The following is a 17,267-nucleotide window of genomic DNA, read 5'->3' as shown; positions in this document are numbered from 1 at the left end:
CATTTTGCACAATATCTGTAAGTGAAAGGGAGAGATCCTCAGTGATGGGTGGGAGAGAGGGGTGCACAGATTTTCAGAATGCTATGAACAGCCAAAGAAGTTTCTGCTACAAAATGGCAATTGCCATTATAATCTTTTATCAAGGATGCTTTATGCTATTACTTTGAGGCTAGGAGCAGTATATGTTTTGCTGTGCTTTCAATTTGAGTTTGGGGATTTGCAATGTTGGGGTTTCTTAAATCCATTTTAAAGGCATTGTTCTATGCGTAAACCAGTGGTCTGAATCAATTCTCTCCTGCAACTACTGATACGCTGGAGGAAAAGACCTCATGAGATGACCTTATTTGCATAGACACACCTACTTTGTCAAGGTGGTCCATTTGCTGTTTTTAGATGAAAATTCACTGAAATATTTGATGCAGAGGTAATGAAATGTTATCATCCTTATTGTACAACTAAAAGGTAGCAGAACTGTATTTAATTTGCTATAATTGAGGGGTCACCATAATGTTAATCTCTCTTACCCAAAGTGAGGTAGTGAGGAAAATCTAAGTAAAAGAAAAAGAAGGGTGTGGGGGCAAGTGTTCCTACCAGGTGGTATATCTGTTTAAAATTACCTAGATTATATTTTTGATCTTCCTGCTCTAATTTTTAAGGACAAAGCTGATTAGACTCAATTGAGAGTTTGTTTCTTTTTGGCTCTAGGGAGTGCTGGGATCACTGATAAACTCATCTGGGGGGCTGAGTCTTAGAGCTAGTGGGGTGACAGTGGTGGGGTAAAAGACAGTGTGGTGGGTGCAGCAGCACGGAGGTTTCCAGTTACCCAGTGAAATCACTAAGAGCTGGAATCACTGATAGCTCGGCTAGACGGTGGCACTTCTGAACAGAGCATCACAGTTAAAGGCAGCATGGTAAGAGATGCAGCAGCAGCAGCATGGGAGGTGCTCCTCTTGAGCACATCCTACCGTTGTGATAGTTGGGCTAGGTGGTTGTGTGCTGTAGATCCAGACTGGACAATGAACACAGCAGAGATGGCAGAGAGCAGTGGCAGAGGCAGCAGCAACAATGGGGAGAAGTGGCAGAGGTGGTAGCAGCAGAGGCACCACTTGTCCCCCTCTCTCAGGGCGGGAGGTGAAGTCACCTGAATGCACCCCTGGACTCTGGGACTTCACTGACTTCGGACCACAAACTGTAAGTGGGGTGCAGTGGAGTGAAAAAGGAAGTAGTGTGTTAAAGGGGCATTTGTCCATTGGACTATCACATCACAAGTCGGGAAACTCAGGCAAAGGACACTGCCCAAAATACGGTGGGGAGAGTGTTTTACTTTGTGTCTGAGTCATTTGTAGCTATGTTTTCCCACATTAATGCTGTGTTCCCTTTCCCCGTTTTTGTTAAACACAGCCTCAGTGCTTGCAATTGGGGAAGTATTGCCTATTAGATATACCCAAGGGGTTTTTTAGTTTCCCAGATTTCTGGGTGTTGGGGCATGAGCTGGTTTTGTTTTGTAATTTTTTTGGAGGAACTTGGCCTTGGTTGCTGCCAACACCAACTGGCAGAAGAGTTATATATGTATGGAAAATGCTTTGAAGACTCTTTAATCACCTTTCAAGAAAAATGCACTTTGTTTTACAAATTTTGCAAATAATATACTTCAAAAAACAAGTGTGACAAATTACAAACTTACCATAAAAAACACAAGAAGGCAAAAAACCTAAAAAGTGTAACGTGCACACACATTTCACAGAGTTCTGTAGGTCTTTGATTTCTTCATGACCACTTTGATGTAGGGCCTGGAGTGCCATGGGGGAAAGCCCTGGCCTACATTTGAGAGTCCAAAGTGGTGGGCTCCCACACCCTGCTGTTCTCACCACCCTATGAAGTGATCTGGGGCGGGAACGGCCTCTGGTTAGAAGGCTGTGCAGGGATCCGCCGAAAGTTCCAGTAACCATTGTTGTCCATGGGTTTCAATATATGGCTGGCATGCTGTAGTGCTTGAGCCTGCTGAACTCTGTGGTAGCCCTGCAGCAGCATCCTCTCCAGCAGAACATTATCTTTGCGCATCACTTCCAGGACCTACCTCTGCACGTCCCCGTGCTTTTCAGTAGTGTCCTGGGTCAGGTTCTTGGTCATTGTGACACTCCACTGGGATGTGTCTCTTATCAGCTGCCTCTCTTTCTCCTCCACCAATAAATCACTCCTCCAATCCTCTGTGGGTTTCCATGTTTTTTGAGAGGCTGTCAGGAGATTAGCAAAGGTTTCTTCTTTTGTCCTTCTTTTCTGCCCCCAAAGGTTGGCCAGCTGTTCAGACACTGATAGAGCCATGGCCTTGAGCTTTGCGCCACTTCAGGTGCAGAACCTGTGGCAGCTCAGAAAAAAATCTTTATTGTTCTTATTACTTCAGTTTCCATAGCAGCAAAGATTTTAAAAAATTACTATTTTGCAATGACCTTCCCTGGGTTATGTCTCAGTCTTGGGAGACATCAGAGATGTTAAGTCCATGTCAGTCTTAGAACATAAAAACATAATAAGAGTGGCCACACTGGGTCAGACCAATGGTTCCACCTAGCCTAGGATTCTGTCTTCTGACAGTGTCTGCTGCCAGATGTTTCAGAGGGAATGAACAGCACAGCAGAAATTATCAAATGATCCATCCCCTGTTGTCCAGTCCCAACTTCTGGCAGTCAGAGTTTTAGGGATACCCAGAGCATAGGGTTGTATACCTGATCTCTTGGCTAATAGCCATTGATGGTCCTATTCTCCATAAACTTTTTTTTTTAAACTCAGTTATATTTTTGGCCTTCACAACATCCCTGGGCAATGAGTTCCACAGGTTATCTGTGCACTGTATGAAGAAGTAATTTTTTATTTGTTTTAACGTGCTGCCTGCTAATTTCATTGGGTGATCCCTGGTTCTTGTCTTATGTGAAGAGGTCAATAAAATTTCCCTATTCCCTTTCTCCAAATCATTCATGATTTTATAGACCTGTATCATAACCCCCCACTTAGTCTCTTTTTTTCTAAACTGAACAGCCCCAGTCTCTTTAATGTCTCCTCATATGGAAGTTGTTCCAGACCCCTAATCATTTTTGTTGTCCTTCTCTGTACCTTTTCTAATTCTAATATACCATTTTTGTGATGGGGTGACCAGAACTCCATGTGGTATTCAAGGTGTGGGTATACCCTGGATTTATATAGTGGTATTATATTTTCTGTTATATTATCTATCCCCTTCTTAATGGTTCCAAACATTGTTAGCTTTTTTTTTCACTGGCACTGCACACTGAGCAGATGTTTTCAGAGAACTATTCACAATGACTCCAAGATGTATTTTTTGTGTGTGCTGTAACAGCTAACTTAGAACCCATCATTCTGTATGTATAGATGAGATTAAGTTTTCTAATGTGCATTACTTTGCATTTATCAACATTATATTTTATCTGCCATTTTCTTGACAAAGGGAGCTCACAAAAGTAGATGACTAGTATCTTTTTGTAGTCCGCTTTGGACTTAACTATCCTGAGTCATTTTGCATCATCTGCAAACTTTGCCACTTCACGTTTTACCCATTTTTCCTGATCATTTATGAAGAGGTTGATCAGCATTGGTCCCCATACAGATCCCTGGGAAACACTACTCTTTACCTCTCTCCACTGTGAAAACTGACCATTTATTCCTACCCCGTGTTTCCAATCTTTTAACCATGAACAGTTTCAACAGATCCATGAGAGAATCTTCCCTCTTATCCAATGAATACCTACTTTGCTTAAGAACCTTTGGTAGGGGACCTTGCCAAAGGCCTTCTGAAAGTCCAAGTATCATAGAATCATGGAATATCAGGGTTGGAAAGGACCTCAGGAGGTCATCTAGTCCAACCCTCTGCTCAAAGCAGGACCAATCCCCAATGTTTGCCCCAAATCCCTAAAGGGCCCCTCAAGGATTGAACTCACAACCCTGGGTTTAGCGGGCCAATGCTCAAACCACTGAGCTATCCCTCCCCCCACTGGATCCCCCTAATCCACATGTTTGTTTGATCCCCCTCAGAGAATTTGAATAGATTGGTGAGGCATGATTTCCCTTTACAAAGCTGTGTTGACTTTTCCCTGACATATCCTTTCTTCTATGTTTGTTTTAAATCTTATGTTTGTTTTGAACTAGTCACCTATTAATTTCAGTGGGTGACCCCTGCTTCTTGTGTTATGGAAAGGTGTAAAGAACACTTTGCTACTCACTTTCCCACACCATTCATAATTTTATTGACATCTATCATATCTCCCTTACTCCCCTTGTGCCTAATTGAAATTAACTCTGTTTCTCTCATTGAGTGTTTGGAGAGGTGGGTGGCCACTTTGGTTTGGGTCTGGAGGTGTGTGTCATGGCTTTGCATAGAAGGGGCTTGTCTTTAAAAGGCCAAGTGTACACCAGAAAGATATGCAATGAAGTTATTCACGAGGTTTGTCCACCCCCGGTAGTGCTGCAGGAATTGAAGGAAGTCGTGACCTAGGCTGGCATGAATGATAGGGCTGCCCTACCGTGGAAGGTGGGGGTAGGTCACATTGGTGAGTGGGAGGGATGTGATCGGGAAAGGGGGAAAGAAAGGTTTGGTGGTGTGTGTTAGCTTGGCATTCAGTTTTATGGCTAACAGTCTGCTTTTGAAATGAAGTCCTGCAGTGCGGTCACCATTCTGAGCATTCATATTGGGAGGGTGAGGGGGAAGGAGGGGAGAGGGAGAGAGGGAGGCTGGAGACTTAAAGCTCAGAAAGGCCCCTAGCTCAAATCTGCCAAAAATGGCTGTTGCCATTGGGCACCCAGAACAAAAAAAACCCCAACTGTACTTAGCAGATTCTAAGACAATGCTTCAGTAATAAAGTGTGATTTAATGCACAACAAGAAATATACTTACTTGTTAAAACCCTCTTCAGTAGTTTGTCAGGCTGAGTGTCTGGCAAGGTGTCCAGCAGGAGGTGCATGTAGATGTCTTCAGGCTCTTGTGTGGGACAGAGTTCTTGGCTTTCTGGAATGATCTCTTCCTCATTGTCTGCATGCACAATATCCTCCGTGCCTCCTATGCTGTCCACCACTACCCAGGGTGTGGTGGCGGCACCACAGGAAGAAATCCTGTCCATTTCCTCATGGTATGGATAGGTCACAGAAGCACTGCCGGAGGTCTGGTTTTCTTTGCTTATGTTGTGGCACTGAAGAAGGTTCCACCTGTGACCCTTTTGGCCATCTGTTTAGAGATGGATATGTGCAACTCCTTTTATCCTGGTGTTTTGTGGGAAAGGCTGCCTGTACCTTCACATCTGCACAGATGGCAGGGAGAACAATGACCTCTGCGTGGATCCAAGTGACTGCACAAGGCATTGGATAGTGCTGCTGTAATAGTACTGCTGGAATGTTGAGGTATGCAACTCCAGGGGCTAATGAAGTATGCCTGGCTTTGCACAAGCTTTTGAAAGAGGAGGTGTCATCCAGTCTATATGACCTGAGAGCGGTGGAGGGCACACAGTAAACAAACAGGTGTAGACAAACCCCTTTGCATGCTTTGAGTGTGAAAGCAGAATCTCCGGTTCCTCTGGCAAGTGGACTGCCTGGCAGAATACCTACCCAAAACAGGTGCTGTTGATCCTCTCAGAGGGTGGTGGAAAGTTCAAGAGGTACATTTGACTGTGGATTACTGAGAGTTGACAATATAAGGCCTTTAGAAAGAGCAAGGGTTAAGGTAACCCAGGGATTAAGATCTTAGACAAGGAAGTCGTTACCTTATAATTCAGCCTACGTTTATTTTTGTGCTCCTGTAATTTTATTTTAGGTCAATTTTTTAAAATGTTTCTGTTACTGTTGCAACTTGTTGCTTCAAGCCTGTTTCCATGTGCCTTTTTTATTTTTATATACTTTTAGAAGGTCAATAAATAGTGTTCGACCCTGTAAATGTTTTTTATCCTTTTATCTGTGAAGATGGAATAGTCTAACATGACCGCCTTGGAAACGCACTTCTCAGGATTCAAAGGGATGTGACCATTAACCCTAGTGGCAGCAAAAACATAAATTGTTTTATTCTCCAATAAAAATGTTCCACAAATTTATCATGTGTAGCTGGCTGACTGGACAGGGATCAGGTTTGGTTGCAGTTTGCTTTAGAAATTTCCCAAGGTTTTCCCACTCCTGCACCACAGACATGATGCTAAACCATAAACTGCCACACAAAGTTTTGCCTTAGCACAAATCCTCTTGCCGGAAAGAGCTGATGATATCAGAGCCAAGGTTCAGTCCACCTTACTTTGTGACTACCGAAGGCCTTCTCACTGTTTCATTTATATTGCCACCATCATATTTCCCTTTCCAAAGTCTGTGTCTGTCTCTGACACTTTATTGTTGCCCTGAAAAAAAAAAAAAGACGTTTACAAAGTTGACCTGCAATATGGAGTAGGCTGACTCACTTTTTTTGTTTGTCACTAAGTATGTTCTTAAGTCCAAGGCTGAAGTATTGGAGGATAGCAGTAAACGATAGCAAGGTGTGGATTAGTAAGCTATTGGTGCACATCTTCTGTATGTTGTGCGGTTGAAGGCCAGCAAGAAGTGCCGTATGAATTCCCTCAGGTATGTCCTGGCATTGTCTCTAGCTATTACAGCATGAGACTTTAATTAGAAATTAGTGCATTCTTTTTTTTTTTAAAGTGAATTATGTACTGTTAGCTGTGTACGTTATGTATGTATCCATCCATTATTTATTTTTTGTTTAATGATGTGGCGCTCTTAAAGTATTGGTAATATTATTATTAGAAGGATGAGAGAGACTATAAGGATAGGCTTTAATCACCTTTTCTCTGCTATTTTTAATATATTGTTATATTACTGTATACATTTTTAAAATATTTTCCACACTCACTCCCCGTCCCTTCCTCTCTCCCTCGATCATATTTACTGACTCTCAATAATTTCCATATCAAATGTGCTCAGTTTAAAAGTAAAAGTAGGTTATTTTTTCTTCCTGCCAGCTCTGCAAATTTACTGTGGTCTCTGAAAATAAAACTGGATCCTTTTTTTCCCCTTGCACATCATCACTGATAATGGGAGTACTGTTAAACCACCTTTTAACAATTCCTCCTGGACAGCATCACTGATCTGCCAAATCTGAAAGCTACACAACTAATTTAACATGGTTAATTTGATAACTGCTTCATGTCTCTGAGATTATGTACACTTTAGGAGAATTTATTTTTGGTATTTGTGATTCCACCAGCAGTTTTTTATTAATGCCATTAGATATGTGGAATTAATAAATTAAAAAAAATAATCGGGTTAAGGAATTTTTGCTTGTTGGCCTGGTGAAGTGCTAAACACATACTTTGAGGTGCTAAAGTCCTCATTTGCCATTGATTTCTCTGGGAATTGAGAACACTCAGTAAATCACAAAATATGCCGAGCACTTTGTAGGGCTGGGCCTTTGGTGATTTAACTATGTTGCCTTGGTCACCAATTTGAATCTGATCTGGGTCAAAAGAGAACAAATTTTGCTCCCCAATGGCCATTGCAGCCCTATGTTAAATGAGTTCGTGGTCTCAGACTAACATCGTATCTAAGTCATTCAACCAGCCACAGAGCAAAGAACGAAAGACATTGTGGAGTGTTTTAGCATGCCAGGCTTTAGGATGATTTGTAGATGGATATCATGAAACTGACAAAAGCAACGGCAATATTGTAAATAAATAATCGAGTGACACTAACATGATTTTGTACTAAAAATAAATTATTTTCCTATTTTAACACAAATATCTATTTGTTCTTGTGCTGTAATAAGAGTGAACACATTTAAATATGATAGTTGTTCTATCAGAAAAGGTTTTTGGAACTCCAACTTAACTCCCCCTTTTTTTTTTTCAATCTTTTTTTTTTTCCTTTGATGGAAAGTTAATTGGTGTAGTCCTTGCTGGCACCCAAAAACATGGGTGATGAATTCCTTAGAAAAGTATATCACTAAAATATTAATAATTTTATCAGAAATCTTTTGCTGAGTTCTTTCTCTCTATCAACTTTCTATGAAGACCAGAGTTTAACTTGGCAGCATTCGAGGTTCTCAGTGAAGTTAGCTCAGCTGATTACCTTAATATCCAGCCATGCACAAACATCCTAACATGTTGAAATTTGTGGAAATTTGCTAAAATACATGAAAACCATGAAATTCATAGCTCCCAAGACAGCCATAACAAAAAACAAGCAATGGAGCCTGACTCTGCACTGGGCTCTTTCATAAGATAAACATTTGTAGGATCAGGCCTTTGGCTAGGCAATTGGTGTGCCAGGCAGCTGATGTGCTGTGACTTCTACTCATTAAACCAAATTCATTCATTTCAGTATTACCTTTTTCCCTCTCCCATTTGCTTGTTTCTCTTCACCTGTTTCTTCTTGTCACATGCTTAGATTATAAACTCTTTGGGGTAGGTATTGCTTTTTTTATTGCATGTGTGTAAGCACTATGAGGTCATGATCCATAATTGGAGAATCTAGAAGCTACAGCAATACAAAACACATATAAATATAATCTATAGTGATGATTATTATGAAGCAAAATGTAAAATTCCAGCCTAGGATTCTTTCTCCCAGGCTCAACAGGACCAATATTGTTAAAAATCAAATAAAAGTAAATAAAGTGGAATTACTGAACTTAATGTCCTAGAATGCATTTGTACAGCACCGCACACAATTAGGTCTTGTTCCTGAGTGGGACCTTAGGGCTTTAGTGTAATAAATATGATAACAAACAGTAATGATGAGATGCAATAATCAAGCCAGGACATCATAAATCTATTGTTTACTGTTGCTAGATCTGGTTCCAATAGAATGGAGGCAAAATCTTCTAGCTAACTGTAGATCAGAAACGTGTGGGTTTTTAGCTGCCGTTGCTCTTTGGGCATCCACTAGCAATGAGAACTCCACAAGGACTCCAGGATTATGAATCAATACAACGACATTAGGGCAGATGCTTTGAATAATGGGGGATGGTCTAGAAAATATACATTCTTCAGTAAACTTCCCAGCCCCTTTGTTGTGCAGCAGGATGATCATTGCCCTGTGGCAACTGAGGGTCAGCTCTTTCTCCAGGGTACACTCCTGCGCCACTAGCAAAAAGTCAGAACTGATAAGATGCCAGAAGTACTTGTCTAATTCAGATGGCAGCCCATCAATACCTGGGGCCTTGCCTGAAGAGAGCTGCTGGGCTGCAACATAGAGTTCCTGCACTGACAGAGAGGTGTCCAGGCACCGCTGCTCCTCACCAGTCAGGTGGCGTAACCCCTGGTGCAGCTCCTCCATTGCCAGCACATCACAGACTTCAGGTGAGTACAGAGTACTGTCACAAGAAACAGCAGCTGTCCGGAGCTCAGCGGGGTCAGCTGCTAACAACCATTTGGCAGTCAGAGACAAAAAATGTGGAAAAAAAACCCTGTGGAAGAGTGTTTCATGCATCAGAATAAAAGGGACCCAAACCAGGGCTCCTTGTACCTTCTCTTCCAACAAGCCTCTCAGGAACTGGTACTTCTCAGGTAAGGTTTGGTGAATCTCATATCAAGGTGGCCAGGAAGGCCTAAGATGTCTCATTTCAGGGCACTCATGGCCTGATGCAAGGACCACATGGCAGGCTGGGTATACTGCTGGCAAAACAGTTGGGTCTAGTTGGCAGCCGGTATCAAGTGGAGTGCCCCAAGGGTCGGTCCTGGGGCCGGTTTTGTTCAATATCTTCATAAATGATCTGGAGGATGGTGTGGATTGCACTCTCAGCAAATTTGCGGATGATACTAAACTAGGAGGAGTGGTAGATACGGTGGCAGGTAGGGATAGGATACAGAGGGACCTAGACATATTGGAGGATTGGGCCAAAAGAAATCTGATGAGGTTCAACAAGGATAAGTGCAGGGTCCTGCACTTAGGACGGAAGAGCCCAATGCACCGCTACAGACTAGGGACCGAATGGCTAGGCAGCAGTTCTGCGGAAAAGGACCTAGGAGTGACAGTGGACGAGAAGCTGGATATGAGTCAACAGTGTGCCCTTGTTGCCAAGAAGGCCAATGGCATTTTGGGATGTATAAGTAGGGGCATAGCCAGCAGATCGAGGGACGTGATCGTTCCCTTCTATTCGACATTGGTGAGGCCTCATCTGGAGTACTGTGTCCAGTTTTGGGCCCCACACTACAAGAAGGATGTGGAGAAATTGGAGAGAGTCCAGCGAAGGGCAACAAAAATGATTAGGGGTCTGGAGCACATGACTTATGAGGAGAGGCTGAGGGAGCTGGGATTGTTTAGTCTGCAGAAGAGAAGAATGAGGGGGGATTTGATAGCTGCTTTCAACTACCTGAGAGGTGGTTCCAAAGAGGATGGTTCTAGACTATTCTCAGTGGTAGAAGATGACAGGACAAGGAGTAATGGTCTCAAGTTGCAGTGAGGGAGGTTTAGGTTGGATATTAGGAAAAACTTTTTCACTAGGAGGGTGGTGAAACACTGGAATGTGTTACCTAGGGAGGTGGTAGAATCTCCTTCCTTAGAAGTTTTTAAGGTCAGGCTTGACAAAGCCCTGGCTGGGATGATTTAATTGGGGATTGGTCCTGCTTTGAGCAGGGGGTTGGACTAGATGACCTCCTGAGGTCCCTTCCAACCCTGATATTCTATGATTCTATGATTCTTTCCGACATCCCAACAATATCTCAGGGATTCATTCAGGGGTTTATGCTGCCACCAGTGCTCCAAAATCACAGCAAAGGTCTGGGTGAAATTGAAGTCCTGTAATAATTTGGTATTAAAGCACAAATGATGGGATCACAACACAGGGTTCCTGGGCTGGGGCTGCTCCCTGGACAACAGAAGGTCACATATGGTGAGGGGAGAGATACAGGATTTGTTCTTGCTGGTCCCGGGATGTCCCAGCCACTGCCCTGTGTCCCAACTGTCCCCTGAGCCAGCGGTGTTTGGGAAGGGACCCCTCAAATTACTAGGGTCACCACACAGGAAATATTTCATATTTTCAGAGGTAGCAAACACTTTATAATCCACCCCATCTATGTAGTGCTTTAAAACCAGGTTCAAGGACTGTTCAGGGTTATTTAGAACCACATAAACCTGGCTCTAGAATGATATGACATGCCTCACATCTGGGTTCTTGCAGCCTAATGGAATTACCCTGACAGCAGAAACTACCTTCCCATAACAGGAGACAGCAGACACTAACGTCTCATTGTGAAGGAATGGGGGGACATTGGAAAAAAAACTAGTAGCAGGAGTAAACAATGGAAAAACTCAAACAAAAGATTCCTTGACCCAGAGTCCCTCCTGCACCAAAGGATTCACAAACTGCTCCTGGGCCCGGAAAATCACTATAGATTTACTCATTAGAGAGGCAGATTTTATATGAGCACAGCCACTAACCTTACCTACACTCAGGGCTGGTCTTCACTACAATGGATGCAGCAGGGGTTGTTTAGCAGGTTTCCGGTCAACCCCAGTACCCCAGCTTCCCGAGAAGAGTAAGGGAAGTTGACCGGAGAGCGTTCCCGTCAATGCAGTGCAGTGAAGACACCGGGAGAAGTCGACCTAAGCTATGTCAACTCCAGCTATTCATGTAGCTGGAGTAGCATAACTTAGGTCGACTTACCCCAGTAGTGAAGACAAGCCCTCAGAAACACATCCTCCACAGTCCAGGACACAGCAGGCACTCACCCAGCCCCAGGCTTATGTGTCAAACCACTAAACCCATCTGAAGTGGGCCCTATTGTGAAAATGCACCCACCTACCACCAGGGAAAAGTGTCGGGGTGGGGGGGGGGGGGCGGAGAGACCTAAAACAAAGAAACAGCAAGTAACAATACAAAAACAAAGTATCAAAAACACAGCTAGTGCACACAGCACAGACCAAATACAGCCTCACTCTCAGAAACTCCCACAATCTCAAGAGAGAAAAAGAGGAAAACTAACTGAATCGTGGTATAACCAAAATAATGAGGGAGAATTGCTTTCATACTGCAAAGGTTGCATTTACCAGCATGTGTGCATGAAGGATAAAGGCAAATTCTCTCAATGCAGTACAATCTCTCAATATACAAATCTCAAACTGAGACTAGTCACTTTACAAATCAACAGGTATTTTTTCTTAGGGCTGAATTGCTAAAGCATGTATAAACTCCATCCCTTCCTTTCCGGAGCAATTCCCTGTTTGCTCTTCCTCTTTCATAAGCACTCTACACTTTCTGACCTCCAGAGCAGACGGTTGCCTTTAGAGCTGCAGGTGATAATTGCAACCAACTAATAATGCATGTCTGTTTTACCGCAGTTGAATTCATGTTCTCTTATGCTAAACTTTCCCAATGCTCAAAATTCACATTTTATTATTTAGAATTTTTTCCCTCTGGTTAGTTTGGCTTCCTACAAGAGGAAAGAGCAGCGGAAGCGGCAGCTGAGTGGTCTGAACTATGGAAGGAGAAACAGAGCAAAGTGAAATAGCATCACCAATGGATCCAGCCTCGCTGTACAACATCAGAATGGTAGTAGGACTTATTTATATATCTTCCTGCCATGAAATGTAACTGTGTCTTCCTGGCTGATCTCCACTTACCTGGGAGTAAAACAATTGTTTTTGAGAAAGATTTAATATTTCTAAAAGCCTTCATATTTCTATGGCTATGGAAACAACTGTGATAATAAAAGTCAACACCAGGCAGCACTCTCCTAGCTTTGGCATTCATTAGGTCAGTTCTCTGAAATGGTCACTGAGTTTCACCAACTCATCGGGAAAACTGAACTTATTTATAGTTTTGCTCAATGATAGCCTGAAATCTTGTAAATCTTGGCACTTCCACTTCAGTTTCTCCTGGGTTTGGGAGTGGGAGGTTGTGTGTCCTTAAAATGCAAAGCAGAGTTCATGTATTGAAGTCTGAAAAGTATTGAGAGGAACCTGCACAAATCTAATAGCTACGCAATCCTTATACTGTCATGCCTAAAATTATTACTTTTGGCAGGAAGTGATAACTTCAAGGATGATGGCTCCCAAACAGAGAATAGAGACAAAAATGACAATAATAATACTCACTGTTTTTCCCCCCATAGCTCTAAACGTGCTTTACAGGGTTGGTGAGCATTGTCATCCCCATTTTACAGTTGAAGATATGAATAATTCAAAGCAGGTTTGAAAGCAGAAGTGAGGTCTCTTAACTCGCAGCTGCCAGGCTGGCCACTAGGCCACACTGTATCTTGGGAATAGCCACTCATTTACAGGTGAAGAAGGTAAACCACTGTCTTTAAGACAAACCTTACATACATGAACATCAAGCCTATCTCTAGAGCTGCAGGGAGAGAATAAGCTGGGTATGGTTTTAGAAGATCCTTCATGGTATTTCAAAAACTTGTGTACTGTCACCTCTTATTTCCTCCAAAAGAGCAAGAAACAAATATCTTTGAAATACATATTTAGAAACAATTCTGTCTGTTTATATACATTCTACATTTGCTACTCTTACTTTCACTAATTCTCCATCCTATTGAACTCAGTGGTGCTTGAAATTAAATATATGTAAGTATTTGCAGCACTGAGCCCTTAATTACAGAGGATATTTTCATAGCCTTTCTTTCTAAAGATGTTATATGCACCTTCTGTTTATTCCCCATTTGAATATAGAAACCTGAAATAATTTTCAAAGTTTTGCCTTTATTCTATTACTAAATGGGATATTGGCTACAATTTTATTTATCTTCTTACAATTCTTGTTGGGTGATGTTTTATCTTGGATTGGAATGTTCCTTTTCCTTAGCGTTCTGTTTTGTTGTACAGCGCAGGATAGAGACTAACCCACTAAATAGTGCTTTTCAATTTGTTTATTAATTCTTAGAAACAGATTTTTTACTCGCAAAGTAGCAAACCTCCCAAGTAACCCCAGAATTGAAAGTATTTTTAATACCTTGTATAATATATATTGTCTTCAGAAAGACTTAGACACGTTAGGAGGTAGTTCATGAAATAGCTGGTATATTTTAACATAAGCAAATATGAAGTGATGCATTTTGAATCTCAGAATGGTAAAGATACCATTTGCCAAGTAAAACACTGAAAATGAAAGGAACAAAGAGACTCAAGTGGCCAGAGGAGGGCTGTGTAGACTGCTTTCAGAAAACCCATCCCAAAATCAGAGGTTCTGTCTAGCCCACTAATAATTTTGCATATACTTGATGTATTAAAAAGGCCAATTTCCCAAAACTCAAAACAATTATGAGGAAAGTTTAGTGGAAAGAAATATTTAAAACAAAATATATGTATGAAAATTATGAATAGTTTAAGAATGCTTTATTAGATACCCATAAAACAACAATTCTGCAGTCACAAAAAAAGAAGCCTTCTTTGGTTTAAAAAAATCCTTGTTAAAAGGGGAGGTAAAGAATGCAATAAAAATTTTAAAAAATATGATAAATGTAAAAATGGGGAAACTGATAGCTATAAGTACAAATCAGCATTTAGGAAAGACAGACAATTGGTAAGGGAAGCTAAAGGTATCAATGAAAAATTTATGTCCAGTAGGGTTACAGATAATAAGAAGGAAATATTGTCTAAAACAAGCACAAAGAAAATCCTAGCAATGGTATAAGTCTTATAATAGACAAGGGTAGTGAAATTATCACTCATGATGCAGAAAAGAGAAAAGTATACAAAAATATTTACATTCAGAAAGAAGCAGAATGATGTACATATCTCTTACAGTGATATCTGTAAGGATTCATATCTTACTTTCTGTAAGGATCCAGGGACTAGAACCTGAGTCTGTAGAGCCTGGGACAGTTGGTATTCCCCCAGTACTTCCAAGAGTCTATGCAGAGACACAGCCAGGGAGCACAGTGGAGAGTAGGTGACACAAGACGTACCACTCAAGAGACTCATGGTAGGCCTCTGATTGGCCCAATGCCCTATTTAACCCCAGGAGTTGCCCCTGGAAGTTGTCATACATTCTTTGGTCTGCTGTAATGCCAGACTTTGCTTGATCCCTGATCACCAGTCTGTGTCCCTGACTCTTGCTTATGGAACTTGGCTCTTGCTTGGTGACTACCATCCCTGGTGGGCAGACCTCAGCACAGCTGTGACCGCTAGGCCAGACCGTCTATGCCCTAGTCCCTTACACTATAAAATCGGTAACTAGAACATAAGAATGTACATACTGGGTCAGAACAATGGTCAATCTAGCCAAAGCCAGACATTTCAAAGGGAATGAACAGAACAAGGCAGTCATGTAGTGAACCATCCCCTGTCATCCAGTCCCAGCATCTGCGAGTCCGAGGCTTAGGGACACCCAGAGCCTGGGGTTGAGTTCCCTGACCATCTTGGCTAATAACCATTGATGGACCTATTCTTCATTAACTTATCTAATTCTTTTTTTAATCCAGTTATACTTTTGGCCTCACACTATCCCCTGGCAATGAGTTCCGCAGGTTAACTATGTATTGTGTGAAGATATACTTCCTTATGTTTGTTTTAAACCTGCTGCCTATTAATTTCATTTGGTGACCCCATCTTCTTATGTTATGTGAAGGGGTAAACAAGCTTCTCTATTCACTTTCTCCACATCACTCATGATTTTATAGACCTCTATCATATCCCCCCTTAGTCGTACCTTTTCCAAGCTGAATGGTCCCAGTCTTTTTAATCTCTCCTTATATGGAAGCTGTTCCATAACCTTAATCAATTTTGTTGCCCTTCTCTGTACCATTTCCATTTCTAATATATCTTTTTTGAAATGGGGGAACCAGGACTGCATGCAGTATTCAAGGTGTGGGCATACCAGGGATTATATAATGGTATTATATTTACTGTCTTCTTAGCTATCCTTTTCTTAATGGTTCCTAACATTCTTTTCTGACTGTCATTGCATGTTGTTGGATGTTTTCAGAGAACTATCCATAATGACTCCACAGTCTCTTTCTTGAGTGCTAACAGCGAATTTAGACCCCATTATTTTGTATGTATTGTTGGGATTATTTTTTCCAATATGCATTACTTTGCATTTGTCAACACTTTGAATTTCATCAACCATTTTGTTGCTCAGTCTCATTTCTGAGATGGGAGACTGTATCCTGGAAAGCAGTGACTCTTAAAAGGATTTAAGCATCTTGGTAGATGACTAATTGAACTTGAGCTCCCAGTGCAATGTTGTAGCTAACTGTGTGAACATGATCATTAGCTGTATAAGCAGGGGAAGATCAAGTAGGAATAGGGAGGTGATATTACCTCTGTATATGGCATTAGTGAGACCATTACTGGAATACTATGTCCAGTTCTAGAGTGCATATTTCAAAAAGAATGTTGAAAAATTGGAAAGGGTTCAGAAGGGAGCTATAAGAATGATTTGAGGTCTGGAAAACATACCTTACAATGAGAGAATTAAGAAGATCAATCTATTTAGTTTATTCAAGAGAAGATTAAGAGGTGACTTGGTCACAGTCTACCAGTACCTACATGGGGAGAAGACTTCTGATAGTAGATTTTTTTTAATCTAGTAAAAATAGGCACAACAAGATCCAAACTGAATCTAGACAAATTCAAACTACTAATACGGTGCACGTTTTTAACAGGGGGGGTAATTAACCATTGGAACAACTTATGCCCTGAGATGTGGTGGATTCTGCATCAGTTAAAGTCTTTAAATCACGACTGGATGTCTTTCTAAAGGATACGCTCTAGCTCAGCAAAAGTTATGGGCTTTGTGCAGGAATTACTGGGGGAAATTCTATGGCCTGTGTTATGCAGGAGGTCAAAATAGACAATCATTATGGCCCCTACTGGCCTAAAAATACATGAATCTGTGAACGTAGGTCTTTGTCATTTTTTTTGCAATCTACTAACGTCACCACTGGTCAGAAAATATTTGCATTTCTAAAATATCTCTATTTGCACTGCCCTGTCTCCATTCATCTTCCACAAAAGCACCCCCCAGTCACAAACTTCCCCACCGGCCCTACAGACGCCTTTCAACTTTACCATGTGCTCAAGGAATACAGGGGAAATTATCTGAGCTGATGGCTCCCCCTTAAGGATATAGTACAGCAAGATAGCAGGTAACATTGGGATTTCCCCAATTCAATGTGAGTAGCACACACATCCCAACTCAAAATTTGTTAGGAATTTACAGCTGCTCACATCAAAATGAATTCTTGATAATGAAGCCACATTGGGATGAGATGTTGCAAATTTCCAGAGCAAGACTACAGCCTGGAACATTAGGTCCTTGGAGACTTCTTCTCATGCTGAAA

General features: G+C 41.6%; 1 protein-coding gene across 1 annotated transcript in view; it reads right to left on the bottom strand.

Moving 5' to 3' along the window:
• Nucleotides 1-8,802: 8,802 nt before the first annotated feature.
• Nucleotides 8,803-17,267, bottom strand: part of LOC141984486 (uncharacterized) — a 150,742-nt gene continuing 142,277 nt past the window's right edge. The window contains exon 5 of the mRNA XM_074947562.1: nucleotides 8,803-9,439. Within this exon, the coding sequence (XP_074803663.1) occupies nucleotides 8,803-9,439 (637 nt within the window). The remainder of the gene's footprint in view (nucleotides 9,440-17,267) is intronic.

The sequence above is a fragment of the Natator depressus genome, chromosome 3, assembly GCF_965152275.1.
Source record: "Natator depressus isolate rNatDep1 chromosome 3, rNatDep2.hap1, whole genome shotgun sequence".
Taxonomy (NCBI): Eukaryota; Metazoa; Chordata; order Testudines; family Cheloniidae; genus Natator; species Natator depressus.
Note: the sequence above shows the minus strand (reverse complement) of the source record. Positions and strands in the feature narration are given on the sequence as shown.